The sequence below is a fragment of the Canis lupus genome, chromosome X (genome assembly GCF_048164855.1).
Source record: "Canis lupus baileyi chromosome X, mCanLup2.hap1, whole genome shotgun sequence".
Taxonomy (NCBI): Eukaryota; Metazoa; Chordata; class Mammalia; order Carnivora; family Canidae; genus Canis; species Canis lupus.
The window spans coordinates 43,023,294-43,037,539 of record NC_132876.1 but is presented as its reverse complement, the minus strand read 5'-3'; the positions used below and the strand labels follow the sequence as shown (position 1 = coordinate 43,037,539).

Here is a 14,246-nt window from a genome sequence, read left to right as displayed (position 1 = left end):
CCCCTGAGGGCTTCCTCTCCCCTCCCTTCACCCCTGAAGGTCTCTCTCTTTCTGGTCCCTTCCTTCCCAGGAGGGGTGGTTAAAGGCACCAGATCAGCCCACAGACCTAGACACCAGACACAGTCGCATCCTGTCTGGTCCATCCATTCCAGATTCCTTGTATTACCCATGAGCTTCTCTCAAAAGATGCAGATTTCCCCAGAGAGTCAAGCCATGCCTACCTTGCTGTGCATATTGAATCAAATTGTTTCTTCCCAGAGGGAGACCATCAGTGCTCCTGGGCTATCTCCTCAGGAAACATTTTTAAGGGACCCCCCCTCCCCATGCTTGGGCTGGGGAGGCAAAGATGAAGAGGGCCTGCTTGCTCCCCGCCCTCAAGTCAGGCACAGACTAGTGGGGAAACACGACAGTCACAACACTGTGTGACAGGCGTGGGGGCTCTGGAAACACGGAGGAGGAGGCACACTCAACCCAGCCTTAGAGAGAGATAGCAAAGGCCAGGGAGTGGCGCATTTGATGCCAGAACTGGGTCTTGACAGAGAAGTTTGTCTAGCTGAGGGGGAGATGGGGGGGTGGGGAGGAGGGTGGAGGAGAACTCCCAGGCAGGCAGGTGGAACCATCTGTACAAGACCATGGGGATATAAGAGAACATTGTGCATGAAAAGAAATGCAAATAGTTCAGCATAAGCAAGTACACAGAGTGCTAGGGACATGCTTGGGGGAGGGGGGAGCACAAGAGAAAGCCAAAGAAGTTGGCAGGAGCCAGTTCCTGGAGCACCTTGTATGCCTCATCCTGTGGACATCAAGAAGCCATTGGAGGATTTAAGCCAGTGGCCAACAGGATTAAACTGTTTTAGGTTGCTGTCCTTAACAGTGGGGTGGAGGGGTTGAGGAAAAGGAGAGTAAATAGATTGGAGAGGAAGTTAGGAGGTACAGTCAAGGATATGTGGTGGCTGGTGGCCCACAAGGGAGGAGCCCCGTGTTGACACAGGTTCCTGGCCCAAATGTCTGGGGGAGGCTGGTCCCACTGAAAAAGACTTCTCTAATTAGGAGATGGTAGCAGAAGAGCAGGCTTGAGGCTTAGGGGTGCTCAGGATTAAAGGCATTGATTGGGTCCCCTGGCTGGGGCTGGCCAGTCCCAGGGTGGCAACAGGGCATCTCAGGACAGAGGTGTAGATGAGGTGGGGTTGTCTGAGTTTGGGGAAGGTGTTGATGAATTGTCCCAAGAACAAAATGAATCAGCTGGGTTTTGAAGGCACTGGGATTGGGAGGTGGGAGGAAGGTTTAGAAAGGGAGATGGGATGGCTAGAGACAGGAGTCATCCAAATAGAGCCTTCCTTTCAGGTTTTTCTGAGGGTCTCCTCACACACCCAGTGTGGCTTGCTGATGAGTCTGACTAGCACCTCGTCCTGCGATGTTGACATTCCCTCCTGAGGATACATGTTTGCTTTTCCTGGGCCACTCAGGCTTCTCACATGTCTGGATGGATTGTTTCCACAGGGCTCTGCAATTCAGGCAAAGCTCCAGTATCTTCGAATTCTGAACGAACTTCCGACCTTCACGGGCGTTTTGTTCAACACTGTGGGACTGGTCAGTGAGGGCCATGGCAGGGAGGGAGTCCCTTATGTGCACTTGTGCTTGGGTGGGGACAGGAGAGACTCCACTAGAGCCTTAGGGTGGCCTTCTCTGCCAGCAAATATTTCTAAAGACCTTCCTCTTCCTCCTCTTCCTCCCTCTCCCTTCCCGTGGTGCTCTAGTCCCACCTCTGGTAAAATGGTCAAGTAGGAGGCCATATTTGTTTTTGGTTATCCCTCCATGACCCTTCTGCATCTCCTTTCCTCGATTTCAGGCATCAGCAAGCCTCTTGTGTAAAGAGCTAGATAGCATGTGTTTTGGGCTTTGTAAGCCACGCGGGTCTCTGTCACAACTATTTAGCTGCCACTGCAGCACAAAAACGGCCACAGACAATGCAGACACATTGAGTATGGCTGTATTCCAGTATCTCTTTATTTATGGGCACTGAAATTTGAATTTCATGTGATTTTTCATGTGTCACAAAATATGGTTCTTTTGAATTTTTTCCAGTCATTTAAAAATGTAAAAATCATTCTGAGAGTGTGGGCTGTACAAATGCTGGTGATGGACTGGATTGGGCCCTTGGGCCAGAATTTGCCATTCCCTGCTCTGCTTCATTGCCTTTCCCATACCCCTGCAGCCCCCCGATCCCAGGCTCTCTGAGTCTGCCTGCTTTCCCCTACCTGCCCAAGGCCTCTACTGCAGTAACGCCCTGTCTGGCAATGCACAGCTGGTCCCCCTGAACCTGTGCCCCAGGCTGGCTCACCCTGGTGAGCTGTGGTGAAAGGAAATTCAAATCACCTTGCTGACTGGATCCAGGTGCCTGTCATGCTCTGGGGAACATACTATCATGCTCGTGGGGCACACTGCTGGAAAGCTGCTTATCAAAGTGTCTATAGCAGACCTAAAGAGGTTCCTTGGGGTGATGCTAATGCCAGGGAATGGACCAGCAGAGGGCTCAGGCTTGATGGTGCTCAGGAGCCTGTCAGGACCACTTAAGGGAATCCAGTCCATCAGGCGCTGAAGTAGACAATTTACATACTGGGATTTGCAGATCCCTGAAAGTCCTACCCCCTTCCTCCACCCCCCACCCTTGCACTCCCCCCCCACCAAAACACCACTGCTGAAATCCTTATAGGCCATTCCTTTGGGTTTTGCCAATTAAAGAGCAAATGTCTGGGAGGCAGATCCCCCAACCCTGCTCTTAAGCACCCTTTCAACTCCTAACACCTTAGGCAGAGTGTCCGTTTAGCTTCTGGCACCAGGTGAGGAGTGTAGGTTTAAGTGGCTCTTGGGCAAGGATGTAGAAAACAGACACAGGATGCCACTGGTGTCACAGGATTCAGAGCCCTGGGTGGGGGGCCTGGAGTGGCCTGCAGCAATGAATGGAAACCCGCCCCCCACCTCCTGAGGCTTGGCCGGAAGAGGATGCAGCAGAGCTTTAAAACACAAGCCTCATCAACATCACGATTGTGCTAGAGCCAGCCCCGCTACTCTCTACCTCATTTAGCCAGTTGTTGAGCCTCAGGTGTCCATTGAAACCGGTGACTGACCCCAGGCTTGCCCTGAGAACAGGAGCACCCCATACCATCTTCCCCTCACCGTTGTCCTCCCGTCCTGGCCCAAAGCCCCAGATGTTTCCAGACCTCCCAGCAGAACCAGTTCAATGCCTATTTTCTGTTTCCTCCTGCCTCCTTTGTCACCTCCTCCACCCTTCTCTCTGTGGATGCCGCCTGCCATGCTTGGACCCTAGGACGAGAAGCAGTCAGCCACCACTCTGCTGGTGGGACCCCGTCACGGCATCAGCCACGTCATTGACCTCAAAACCAACCTCACCACTGTGCTGTCGGAGTTCAGCAAGATCAGTAAGATCCAGCTGTTCCGGGAGAACCAGGGCGTGGCCCGGGTGGAGACCAGCATCATGGATGCCAAGGTGAGCCCAGCTCTGTGGAGCCCCTTCTCTCCAGGGACAGGCCTAGGACCAGAGGAAGAAGTGAATGAGAGAAAGGAGAGTCTGAGCCTTGTCAGTGAGAGTCAGTGATTCTGAAGCAGTTCCGACCCTGGGCCCCTCCACACTCTTCTTTCTTTCCTCTCTCAGCCCTGTGTGTGGGGCATGCTGTCTTGACCACCTGCTAGGGTCAGCCAGTGCTGGGGAAGGCTGCACTGCACATCAACCCACATGGGGTCTTCAGCAGAGGGCAGGGGAATGCAACTCTCAGTGATCCCCAGACTGTGGCTTCCCAATCTTTCTTGTGTCACAGCACAGCACTTGTGTGGAACGATGGGATAACTGGTCCAGCCCCAGAGACAGTGGCCCTCCCCAGGCCCTATCTGGTCACCCCAGAAGCAGAAGGGATATGTGCCCACCAGTTGTGGAACCCTACCAGAGTACATCCTTGGAATTGTGGAGGCAGGGATGCCTGAGTATGTGGACAGACCTAAAGAGGTGGGGAGACGTGCAACAGGCAGAACCTCGTCCACATTTTACCTCCCAGAGTCCCATCCTTCCAGAATCTTAGAACCTTTTCCAGAGATGGGCTCCTTCCAACTGGCAAGCACCTGTTACCTGTGCAGAGTCTGGCAGCCACGGTCAGCCAGCCCCTCCATGCTCTCGTGTTGAACACCCAGTAACCAGTATGGGTGGGGGGCAGGCTTGCCTGCCAGTTGGCAGAAGCTATTAGAGGAGATGCAATCTTCTTTTCTTAAAGGATTTCCCAAGGGGAGATGTTGTTAGCAGATTAAGAGATGGAGTGTTTGCTGTTGCTAAAAGAGCAAATTATTTGTTTTTGTCTTTGTGAAACTCAGAAAGCTTTAATATGTTAATTTCTCCACCTGTGATTTCCAGTATTCCCATTGGTTTAGGAACCTGCCTGGAGCTGATCTCTAATTGACTTGCGGCCACTTCCTCAACCAATGATCGCTGCCCTCCTCAGATGTTTTTGGGTAAAAAGCCAAATGGATAGGTAGGGAAGAGAGAGGAAAAACAGGAAGATGCATGCAGGGTAGATGTGACTTCCTGAGAAACAAAAAAAAAAGGGTTTAAAATAAAGGAATGACTTTCTGACGGAATCTTTTTCTGTGTCGTACAAGTAATTCTCAACATTGGCTGCCCTATAGAATTTCCTTGTGAGCATCTTAAAAATGCAGATGCCTGGGTCCTGTTTCCAGATATTGTGATCGAATTGGTCGGGGTGCAGCCTGGGCATCAGGACTTATTTACTTTTCAGCTCCCCAAGTGATTCTTTTTTTAAAAAATATTTTTTATTTATTTATTTGATGAGAGAGAGAGAGAGAACACAAGCAGGAGTGGCAGGCAGAGGGAAAGGGAAAAACAGGCTCCCTGCTGAGCAGGGGGTCCAATGTAGAGCTCAACCACAGAACCCTGGAATCATGACCTGAGGCAAAGGCAGATGCTTAACTGACTGAGCCACCCAGGCGCCCCCCACGTGATTCTATAGTATAGCCAGATTTAAGAACCACTGACCTCTGGGGCCAGAGCTCCGGAAGAAACCAAGCTGTACAGGGTCAGTGGGTATAGACTGAGTGAGGAGCACTATTCTCATTTCTAGGAGTGATCCAGCCACAGGTGTGCGCATGAATGCTGCCCAGGAGGGACCACACTCTTACTGGGGAGACTAGACCCACAAAGACACATAGCCTGCCTTAATAACACAACATCAGAACATGTATGGAGCTCTGGAATCAGACAGATCAGGTTCAACTCCCAGCTCTACCACTTCCTAACTGTGTGGCCTTGACAAAGTGTCTAAACCTCTCTGAACACTGATTTCCTCAACTGCACAATGAAAGGCCTACCGCAAAGGTGGTGGTTCAGGATTAACTGAGAAAACGTACTTAAAAAGGTCTTACTTAGCATGTTGCCTAATACGTAGCGAGTACTAAACAAATTAGACTAGTTATTGTTTGAAAAGCAAAACAGCAATGACGGAGAGTTAATAGGAAGTAAATTTTGCAGGTGAATATTGTGCAGAACATGGAACGAAAGAACGGGAAGGGGTCAACCAGAACTGGCTTCCCACAAGAGAGTGTTTTAAGCTGGATCTTGAAGCAATAGGCATGGATTAGCTGAGAGAGAGGTGGGATGTGTCCACAGGCAGAGAGCAAGCATGGAAATAAGCAAGCCATATGTGCAGGTAGATAAGCATAGTTGCTTGGCTGAAGAGGACAATAACGAGAAAAATAGATTGGAGATTGAGGGTGGGCAGAACAAGCTGGTTAAAAGCTTCAAAGGCAAGGCTGCTGGGAAGCCAGGGAGGCGAGGTGGGGTTGGTGGCACTGGTGCAGGGGTGAAGTGACAAGGGCAGGGCCTGAGCTGGAGGGACAGCAGTGGTCATGTAAAAGAGCCAGCATATGGAAACATATGGACTCACCATGGGCGTGCACATGTATGCCCATATATGTTCCTCTCTTGCACACACAACGTATATGTCTTATTATACCTAACCCTTACTGCCTGCTTCTGGGGATCCTGGGTACACTGAAGACCGGGGCTCTGCACGCAGCACACAGAGGATCCAAATTGTGGGTGGTTGGAGAGGTGAGAGACCACATTATGGGATAAATGGGACATCTCATTGGTGAATGGAGGGGGCTAGGAGAAGGTTGCACCTTGCTGAGTGGGAAACAGCATATGTTTAGGTAGGTGATGCAACCGCCAGGTGGTGGATAGTTCAAGTACATGCTACTTGAAGCAAGCGATACAGTGCATATGAAAAAAAACACAGGAGAATGATCCATTTTGCACTGGAATGTTTCTCCTAGGCAGAATAATGGCCCACTCCCAAATATACCTGTGCTCTAATCCCCAGAACCCTGGATCATGTGATACGGCAGAGGGGAATTTAGGTTGCAGATGGAACAAATCAGCTGACCTTAAGATAGGGAACTTATTCTGGATTATCCAGGTGGGCCCAGTGTCATCAAAAGCGTCCTTTAAAAAAATATTTTATTTATTTATTCATGAGAAACACAGAGAGAGGCAGAGACATAGGCAGGGGAACCCATTGTAGGACTTGATCCCAGGACCCCGGAATCATGCCTTGAGGCAAAGGCAGATGCTCAACCCCTGAACCACCCAGGTGTCCCCACAAAGGTCCTTATAAGTAGAAGAGGGAGGTGGGAGAGAAAGTCAGAGTAATGAGAGGTAGGAAGGACTCGGGCTGACCTTGTTGGCATTGAAAACGGATTCAGGGGCCGTGAGCCAAGGCTTGTGGGTGGCCTCCAGAAGCCAGAAAAGGCCATTTTTCCCTAGAGCCTCCAGAAGGGATGCAGCCCTATCTACACTTGATTTTAGCGTAGGGAGGCTTGACCCAGACTTCTGACCTTCTTCTCGCCTCTGTAGGAGAACAGATGTGTATCATTTAAAACATTAAGTTTGTGTTGACTCATTACAGAAGCAACAGGAAACTAACATAACCATGAGATTCCTTCAAGTAGGAGACTCTCATATCCTACGTTAAAGACAGATGCAGCTGAGAAACGTTCTGCTCACACTCAAGTTTTGTTACATGAGATCAGATGCATCTGTAATCAGAGATGCCTGCTTTGTGTATCACCATGAGTCCAGGCGCTATGAAATAGAATGGTATTTATATACTTCTGGCAGATAAATCAGCAGAGGTAGGATCGATGATATGGTGATGGGAGAAAAATAGGAAGAGTGAGGGAGGTGGGACGCCAGGGTTGCTCAGTGGTTGAGACCTTTGGCTCAGGGCGTGATCCTGGGGTCCTGGGAATCGAGTCCCATAGTGGGCTCCCCTGCCTATATCTTTGCCTCTCTCTGTGTGTCTCTCATGAATAAATAAATAAATAAATAAAAATCTTAAAAAAAAGAATTAGGGAGGGAAAAAAAGATTCCAGGCTTCCATTCTGACAAGTTATTTAGTATGAACTCAGCATTGCTAGGAAGCTCCCCAATGGGAAATACAGGCATGAAACAAAAAGACAGGCCTCCTTGCCCTCAAGAAGCTTTCTGGGATGTTGGAGAGATAGAAGTGTGTCAATACATGGCATCCCAAAGAAGGTGCCAGAGAAGGGGTACCAAAAGCACATCAGAATACAGAAGAGGGCAAAATTAATTCTAGTTCGGAGATTAAGGAAGCTTCCTGGAGGCACTCCATATCAGCAGTGTTGTGGCTACTGAGTGGTGCCTCTCCACATGCATGAACAAAGGGAAGGATTTGGCAGGGTCAGGTCTAGGAAGGCGCCTACTGGGGAATGGCTTCCCTGGGCTCAGTAGGAGTCTGTCATTTACGTTCAGTGTCACACTGGAGCCACTTTACACAGGCGCATCTTTCCCAACTCTGCATTCAGTGACATCACATGGATAAATTGAAAGCAGCCATGGTGGGAATATGTACACTAGGGAAATTGGCAAGCACTGCACATCAGGACTTGATAGAACTAGTGGTTTAGTGTTTGTCAGCATGCCACTGTGTAAGGTATACTGAAGAAAGAATATCTGAATTTCCTTAACAAGGAACATGGAAGTTAGAAACCACACTTGGAAAAAAAAAAAAAAAAAAAAAAGAAACCACACTTGGCTCATTTCCTCCCAGATATGCCACTCTGGGAAAATTCTGGAAGGGCCTGGTAAAACTAAGATTATTGACTCAAAGCAGTTGTTCTCAGCACTGACTGCACATCAGGATCATGTACGGAGATTTAAAAGCCAATGGTTACCTGGGCCCTTCCTCTCAGACCATCTAAACCAGAATTCTGGGTGGGGGGGAGGTAAGGTGAGGCTGGAGTATGTATGTTTTTCAAGCTTCCCAGGTGATCAATCATAATGTGTGTCTGGCCTGAGAACCACTGCCTTAAAGTGTGCTGCCTTGCTTCCAAATTGGCTGGTTATGTCCAATTAGCCTTCCCCAGTGCCATGGAGGCAAGACCCCAAATGTCCTGGCCCCCTGGGCCCAAGGACTAGCATCTCGTAACCTTACCCTTCTGTGTCCCCAGATTTCCATCTTGTTCTAGTTTTCAGAGATGCTAGAGCACAATGAGATTACCCAAGGCCAGTCCCCTTCCTAGCTGGCATTCCAAAGTGTAGGATGCCTTCAAGCTCCTAGCACCCTCTAAGCACTCTGGGAAGGGGCATAGAGAGTTAATCCCTACACTGCCTTCTCATGGCTGCCCATGTCTCTAACACCATCCCCCTTTTCTCCTTGAACATTTGAAGATGGCCTGGGCATATTTTGTTACAGTTTTTCACTCTGCTTACTTGCTCTTAGTGGATTGAACGTGAGACAGTATGCAAATCTCCTTCTCCAAGAGACAGCAGTCTGGGACTGAGACATCAGTGGGCCATTACCATACCCCATTACCACAGAAGCACACAAGGGGGAAAAGAAATCATCAAAGAAATGTCCCAAGGTATCTCTTGGGGCCCTGTGTGTCTCCTATTCTCGTGTTTGAGCTTTACTGGTCTAGCACTTTCTGTAGGGACAGGCATTACTTTAGACATCATGATCATTAAAATCCTATTTAAAATAAAATGTTTTTGAAGATTTCTAAGAAAACCTATCCAACCTCTTTGCTTGCCTGCCTTTGATTTGATTTTTACCCCTGCTGGCGAAAAGAACATCTGTGTTGCTTTGACAAATTATTTTTGGCCCATGTTGGGGGCCCCCAGTTGGCTGTGTGGGCACGCAGAGGATGGATTCCTGATGTGCTGTGCTGAGCCAGCTGGGGATGTGCCTGGCCTTCTCTGTGCACAGGGTTTTGTCTTTGTGCCGTTTCATTACCCACATCAGGCTATATTGAAGGTAAAGAGATAAGGAGGAAAACTGAAGTTAAGTCCAACAGGTAAGCCAATCAGCCAGCTAACCACTCTGCCTCTGAGCTGTCCATTAGCCAGCCAGCCAGCCAGCCAGGCAGCTAGCCAGTCCGGGTGTCAGGCAGTTAGGCACTCTGCCTGTCCTGTAGCCAGCTTGTCAGCCAGGGCATTGGTGAGTCAGACTGCTCTGCAGCCAGCTAGTCCGTCCATCTTTCCATCAGTCTTTTAAGCCAATCAGCCTGTACTTTGGTCAAATGGAATGTCATTCTATTCATCAGTCAATACCCTTCCCTCAGAGAAGCTCTCTCCAGCTTCCAAAACCAAATTAGTTACGCGAGCACACATTCACGTCCACGTACCCACACACAGATCCAGGACATTCTGTTTCAATGACTCCCTGTACTCTTCCTTCATGGTCCTTACCATACTGTCCACTCATACCACTCATATTCCTTTGTGTGATTATTTGATGGATGTCTGATTTCCTGTTAGATTATAAGCTCCACTCATGTTGGCCCTGCTCTAGGATGAATGGCTCTATCTATTGGTGGGTCATGCTGTCCATGAGCCAGCCCACCAGCAATAGACCAATTTGCTGGGTGGACAGAGTGGACCACAGGAGCATTTCAGCCAGAGAGAATATCGTGAGTTAAGATACAAAGTGGTCAAAGAATTTAGCATCTCTGGAAAGGGTGTCATTGCTGGAGCATAAGGAGAGGGGCAGGGGTGGGAAGAGGGCACAGGCAAGCTAGTGGGAGATTTGTCTGGAGCTGTAGGGTCCAGGTCCTAAAGGATTTATATGACATGAGAAGGCAGCAGGTTTGGGATGCCTGGGTGGCTGAGTCGGTTAAGTGTCTGCCTTTTGGCTCAGGTCATGATCTCGGGGTCCTGGGATCGAGCCCCAAGTCGGGCTCTCTGCTCAATAAAAAGTCTGCTTCTCCGTCCCCCTCTCCCTCTGTGCTTGCTCTTTCTCTCTCTCTTTGCTCTCTGTCTCACATAAATAAATAAAATCTTTTTTTAAAAGAGGGCAATAGATTTTAGGTGACAAGATATTGGAAATTTTAAGTGAGAGTTGTGTCTGAGAACCTTGGGCAGCAATGTGGAGTGAAGTGGATAGAGACTAAAGGCAGGAAGGCCTACCAGGAGGCTACTGGAAGTCCTGAGGTTACCATGTGCTCCCCCTTTTCCGTATCATGAAAAATGCTACAATTTTTGTGGCCCACTAGAATAAACACATGAGGCAGCTTGTGGCCAGAGGCAACAGGACCCAGAGGCCGAGGGGCTCAGGATCTCAGCCCACTTGTCACCTATTCATATATGCCTCAAGAAGTTTTGGTAGTGGAGGAAGGCAAGGAGGGCCTGAAATAAAGCAATGGCAGCAGGGGCAGGCATGATGTCTGCGAATACTGTGGAGGCAAGCCTAGTCAGTCTTAAGTCCTCCTAGTAATGGTGGTAGCAGCTATCCATAGCCAAACGTCTATGTTTCCTTCTGCCATTAACAGGAGGGGCGGCGCTCTTCCCTTCCCCCATCCCATTCCCCTTATGTCTCTATTTGGCTATATACAAGGTTGATCATTCTGTTGTGACCCAGAAGCATCCATTAACTAAAGGTACAAACACTCCCTCTGCCCCTTCTTAATAACAACCCAAAGGGTATGTAAACTAACTGGAATTAAAATAAAAACTTAAAAAAAAAAGACCCAAAGGTGATCTCTCATCCCTGGTCCCCCTCTTACTAGAGAAAGGAGCCAGTTGTTCCTCAGAGTCCAGATGGTTCCTCTTCTTCCTGATGATATCGAGTGAGCTCCATAGGAGTATCATCAACTCATTGCCCGTGGGGTGGAATCCAGATGCCTTACCATGGCATGCAGTGTTATTGGATTGTGTACTAACAAAACAATTCAAGATAGGATTTGATCTGGCACCAGACTGTGTGATAGAGACGTAGCAACGTGCGAGCACTGAGATAGGAAAAGAGATGAAGAGGGGTAGGATACCTGGATGGCTCAGTGGTTGAGCATCTGCCTTAGGCTCAGGTTGTTATCCTGGGGTCCTGGGATTGAGTCCTGCATCAGGCTCCTCCTAGGGAGGCTGCTTCTCCCTCTCCCTCTGCCTGCCACTCTGCCTGCTTGTGTTTCTCTCTCTCTCTCTCTCTCTCTCTCTCTCATTTTCTGTCAAATAACTAAATAAAATCTTTAAAGAAAAAGAGTTGAAGAGGAGAAACAGGCTGAGGGTGGTGACTCTTGGGAGGCTGTGCAAGGAGAGCCAGCCAAAGAGAGAGATGGAAATGGTCAGAGACGACAGAATCAGAACCCAGTATCACCTTATGGAAACAGAAGCTAAGAGAAGAATTTCCAAAGGATAAGGGGATTGGTGTTGGCAAATGAAACAAGCTGAGAGGTGTGAAAATGAATATGTGCAATTGTGTTTAGCTGGAAAGAAGCTTTACTCCCAGATCAAACCAAACCTGACCCATGGCTCATTTCTATAAATGAAGTTTTCTTAGAACCCCATAATACCCACTGTTTAGCTCAGGGATTGTCTATGGCTGTTTTCTCACTTCAATGGCAGAGTTTTTGCAACAGAATGTATGACCCACAAGGCCTAAAGTACTTGCTGTCTAGCCCCTTACAGAAAAAGTTTGCCAACCACTAGTCTGAATGGGCTACAAAATAGTCAACTTGAGCTATGTGTCAGGATCCTGGGAGATAGCGAGGAGACTTCTGCAACATTACTTGAAAGAAGAGATGATTTGGATTCAGAATTGTTCCCCAGGTGATGACCCAAGCCAAGAAGGCTAGTCTAGTTGGTGACCAAGTTCACCCAAGTCCTCCATGATGTTCCTTTTATTGCCACTGCCCTTGTGGATACCCTAATCTTCTCTCATCTGGACTGTTGCAGTAGCTACCTCACCAGTCAGAGAAGGATTCATTCCACCCTAATTCTTTTAGCTCATAATGCCTGGTCTGGGAACCCCCAGAAGTCAAGGTGAGTCATGGCCCCATGGCTCCCTCTTCAGCCAGTCTTCATTGGTCTTCATTGGTCTTTATCTGGAGGCCACTGCCCTGATCCCAGGGGGAGGAATGCTCCCATGGCTGATTTCGTCTGGCCCAAACTTATTTTCAAGCTACACTTTCTCAAAATCACAATACAGATATCGGGAAGGTTTCTTGAAAAGGTATTGATTTGGGGGAGATACATCTTTTGTTGAAATATCGGTGCCAAGTCACCAAAACAGTCAAGCAGCCAACCCCCGTTTCAATTTGACTGATTTAGGGTCAAGAACAAAAGTAACAGAGTATGCTAAGACTTCCCAGAGTAGGTTAAAAAAAATACAACTGACTACCATGAGACTTTCTATGAAAATAGATGGTTTTGGTCAAATAATTTGGAAACACTGGAATCCTAAAGCCCACCTCTTAACATTTTGCAGTGCACATTCTTATGTGAAAGGGTCTGAGAGTTCCCATAAGTACGTCTCTCTGCATAGCTTTTGTTTGACCCAGTGTTTCACACATGTATTTGACCAAGGAACTGCTTCAGAGGGCACCAGCTAACATCCTGAGGATACTTGAGGAAAAAGGGGAGGGCATGGAGGTCTGAGCAGGTCTGCAGGCCGAGAGAACTGGGCCCAGAAGGCACAGTATTGCATGGAGTGTCCATGTCATGGGAGCTATTCTAGGTACTGGGCAAGATGGGTTATAAAGATGATCAAGAGGGCAGCCCTGGTGGCTCAAAAGTTTAGCGCCACCTTCAGCCCAGGGTATGATCCTGGAGACCCGGGATCAAGTCCCATGTCGGGCTCCCTACATGGAGCCTGCTTCTCCCTCTGCCTGTGTCTCTGCCTCTCTCTCTCTCTCTCTCTCTCTCTCTCTCTCTCTCTCTCTCTCATGAATAAATAAATAAAATCTTTAAAAAAATAAAAAATAAAGATGATCAAGAGATAGTTCGTGGATTCAGGAACTTTCTATCAAGGATATTCCCCAGTCCAGCCAGGACTCCCAGGACTCTAGCTAGGACTCACCCCAACTCTCCTTTTTTTTTTTTCACCCCAACTCTCCTAATCTGGCCCACATATCTGCCGGGCCCTGACAAACACAAATACAGCCATGCAGCAGTCACACGATATTATATAATTTTAATCTTTTTTTTAAGTAAAGGTAATTCATTAAATGTGTAGTTAAAGGTTGATTTAATTTTGACACTTGAGTATGAGTTAACCATAAATATGCTCTCAACTCAGATGAAATGATCTGTCGGTCCACGCACCTTGATTTTTGGTTTAGAAAGTATGATTCTCATACCTCTGCGAGCCATCTTTTCTTCACTGTCATCCTCCTGGACATGCACTCGCTCCCCTCTTTCCCACGTCCTCACAGTTCTTCTTGTCTCTCTCCCACAGCCTCTGGTGCTGTTGATGGAGTGGCCCGAAGCCACCAACTTTGCCTGCCTGATTGCGGGGTACTGCCGTCTCCTTCTGGACTCCAGGAAGATGGTCTTTTCCAGGCCTGCCAGCCAGCCACTTCCGCCTCCAATGATCAAGGCAGGTAGGGCTCAGCCTCAGTTTTTCACTATACTGGAGGGCCTTTGGACCCTGGAAACATTGAGGGAGGAGCTCTGCTTACCCCATTCCACCAGCACCCTGGTTTCCCAGCAGCCAGCACTATATACCACTGGGTCCTACCTGGCACAAGCTAGTGGGAAAGACAGCTGGCCTTCAGATGGGTCTGGCCCAGAAAGGATGCCTGTGACAACACATTGCATATGATCAAGTCAGTGAATGAATGTAAGATCAAAATTTGAAAATAAGCGATAAGTAGGCCCAATTAGAGAACTGCACCAGATCTAAGGCACAGTTTTAGAGGTACAGTAGAGG

At 48.4% G+C, this 14,246-nt stretch overlaps 1 protein-coding gene across 3 annotated transcripts in view; it reads left to right on the top strand.

Moving 5' to 3' along the window:
- The window catches only part of FRMPD3 (FERM and PDZ domain containing 3), a 131,884-nt gene that overhangs the window by 101,785 nt on the left and 15,853 nt on the right, over positions 1–14,246 (top strand). For all 3 annotated transcript variants that reach the window (XM_072815321.1, XM_072815322.1, XM_072815323.1), the window contains 3 exons: positions 1,501–1,590; positions 3,329–3,508; positions 13,773–13,917. In XM_072815321.1, the coding sequence (XP_072671422.1) occupies positions 1,501–1,590; positions 3,329–3,508; positions 13,773–13,917 (415 nt within the window). The remainder of the gene's footprint in view (positions 1–1,500; positions 1,591–3,328; positions 3,509–13,772; positions 13,918–14,246) is intronic.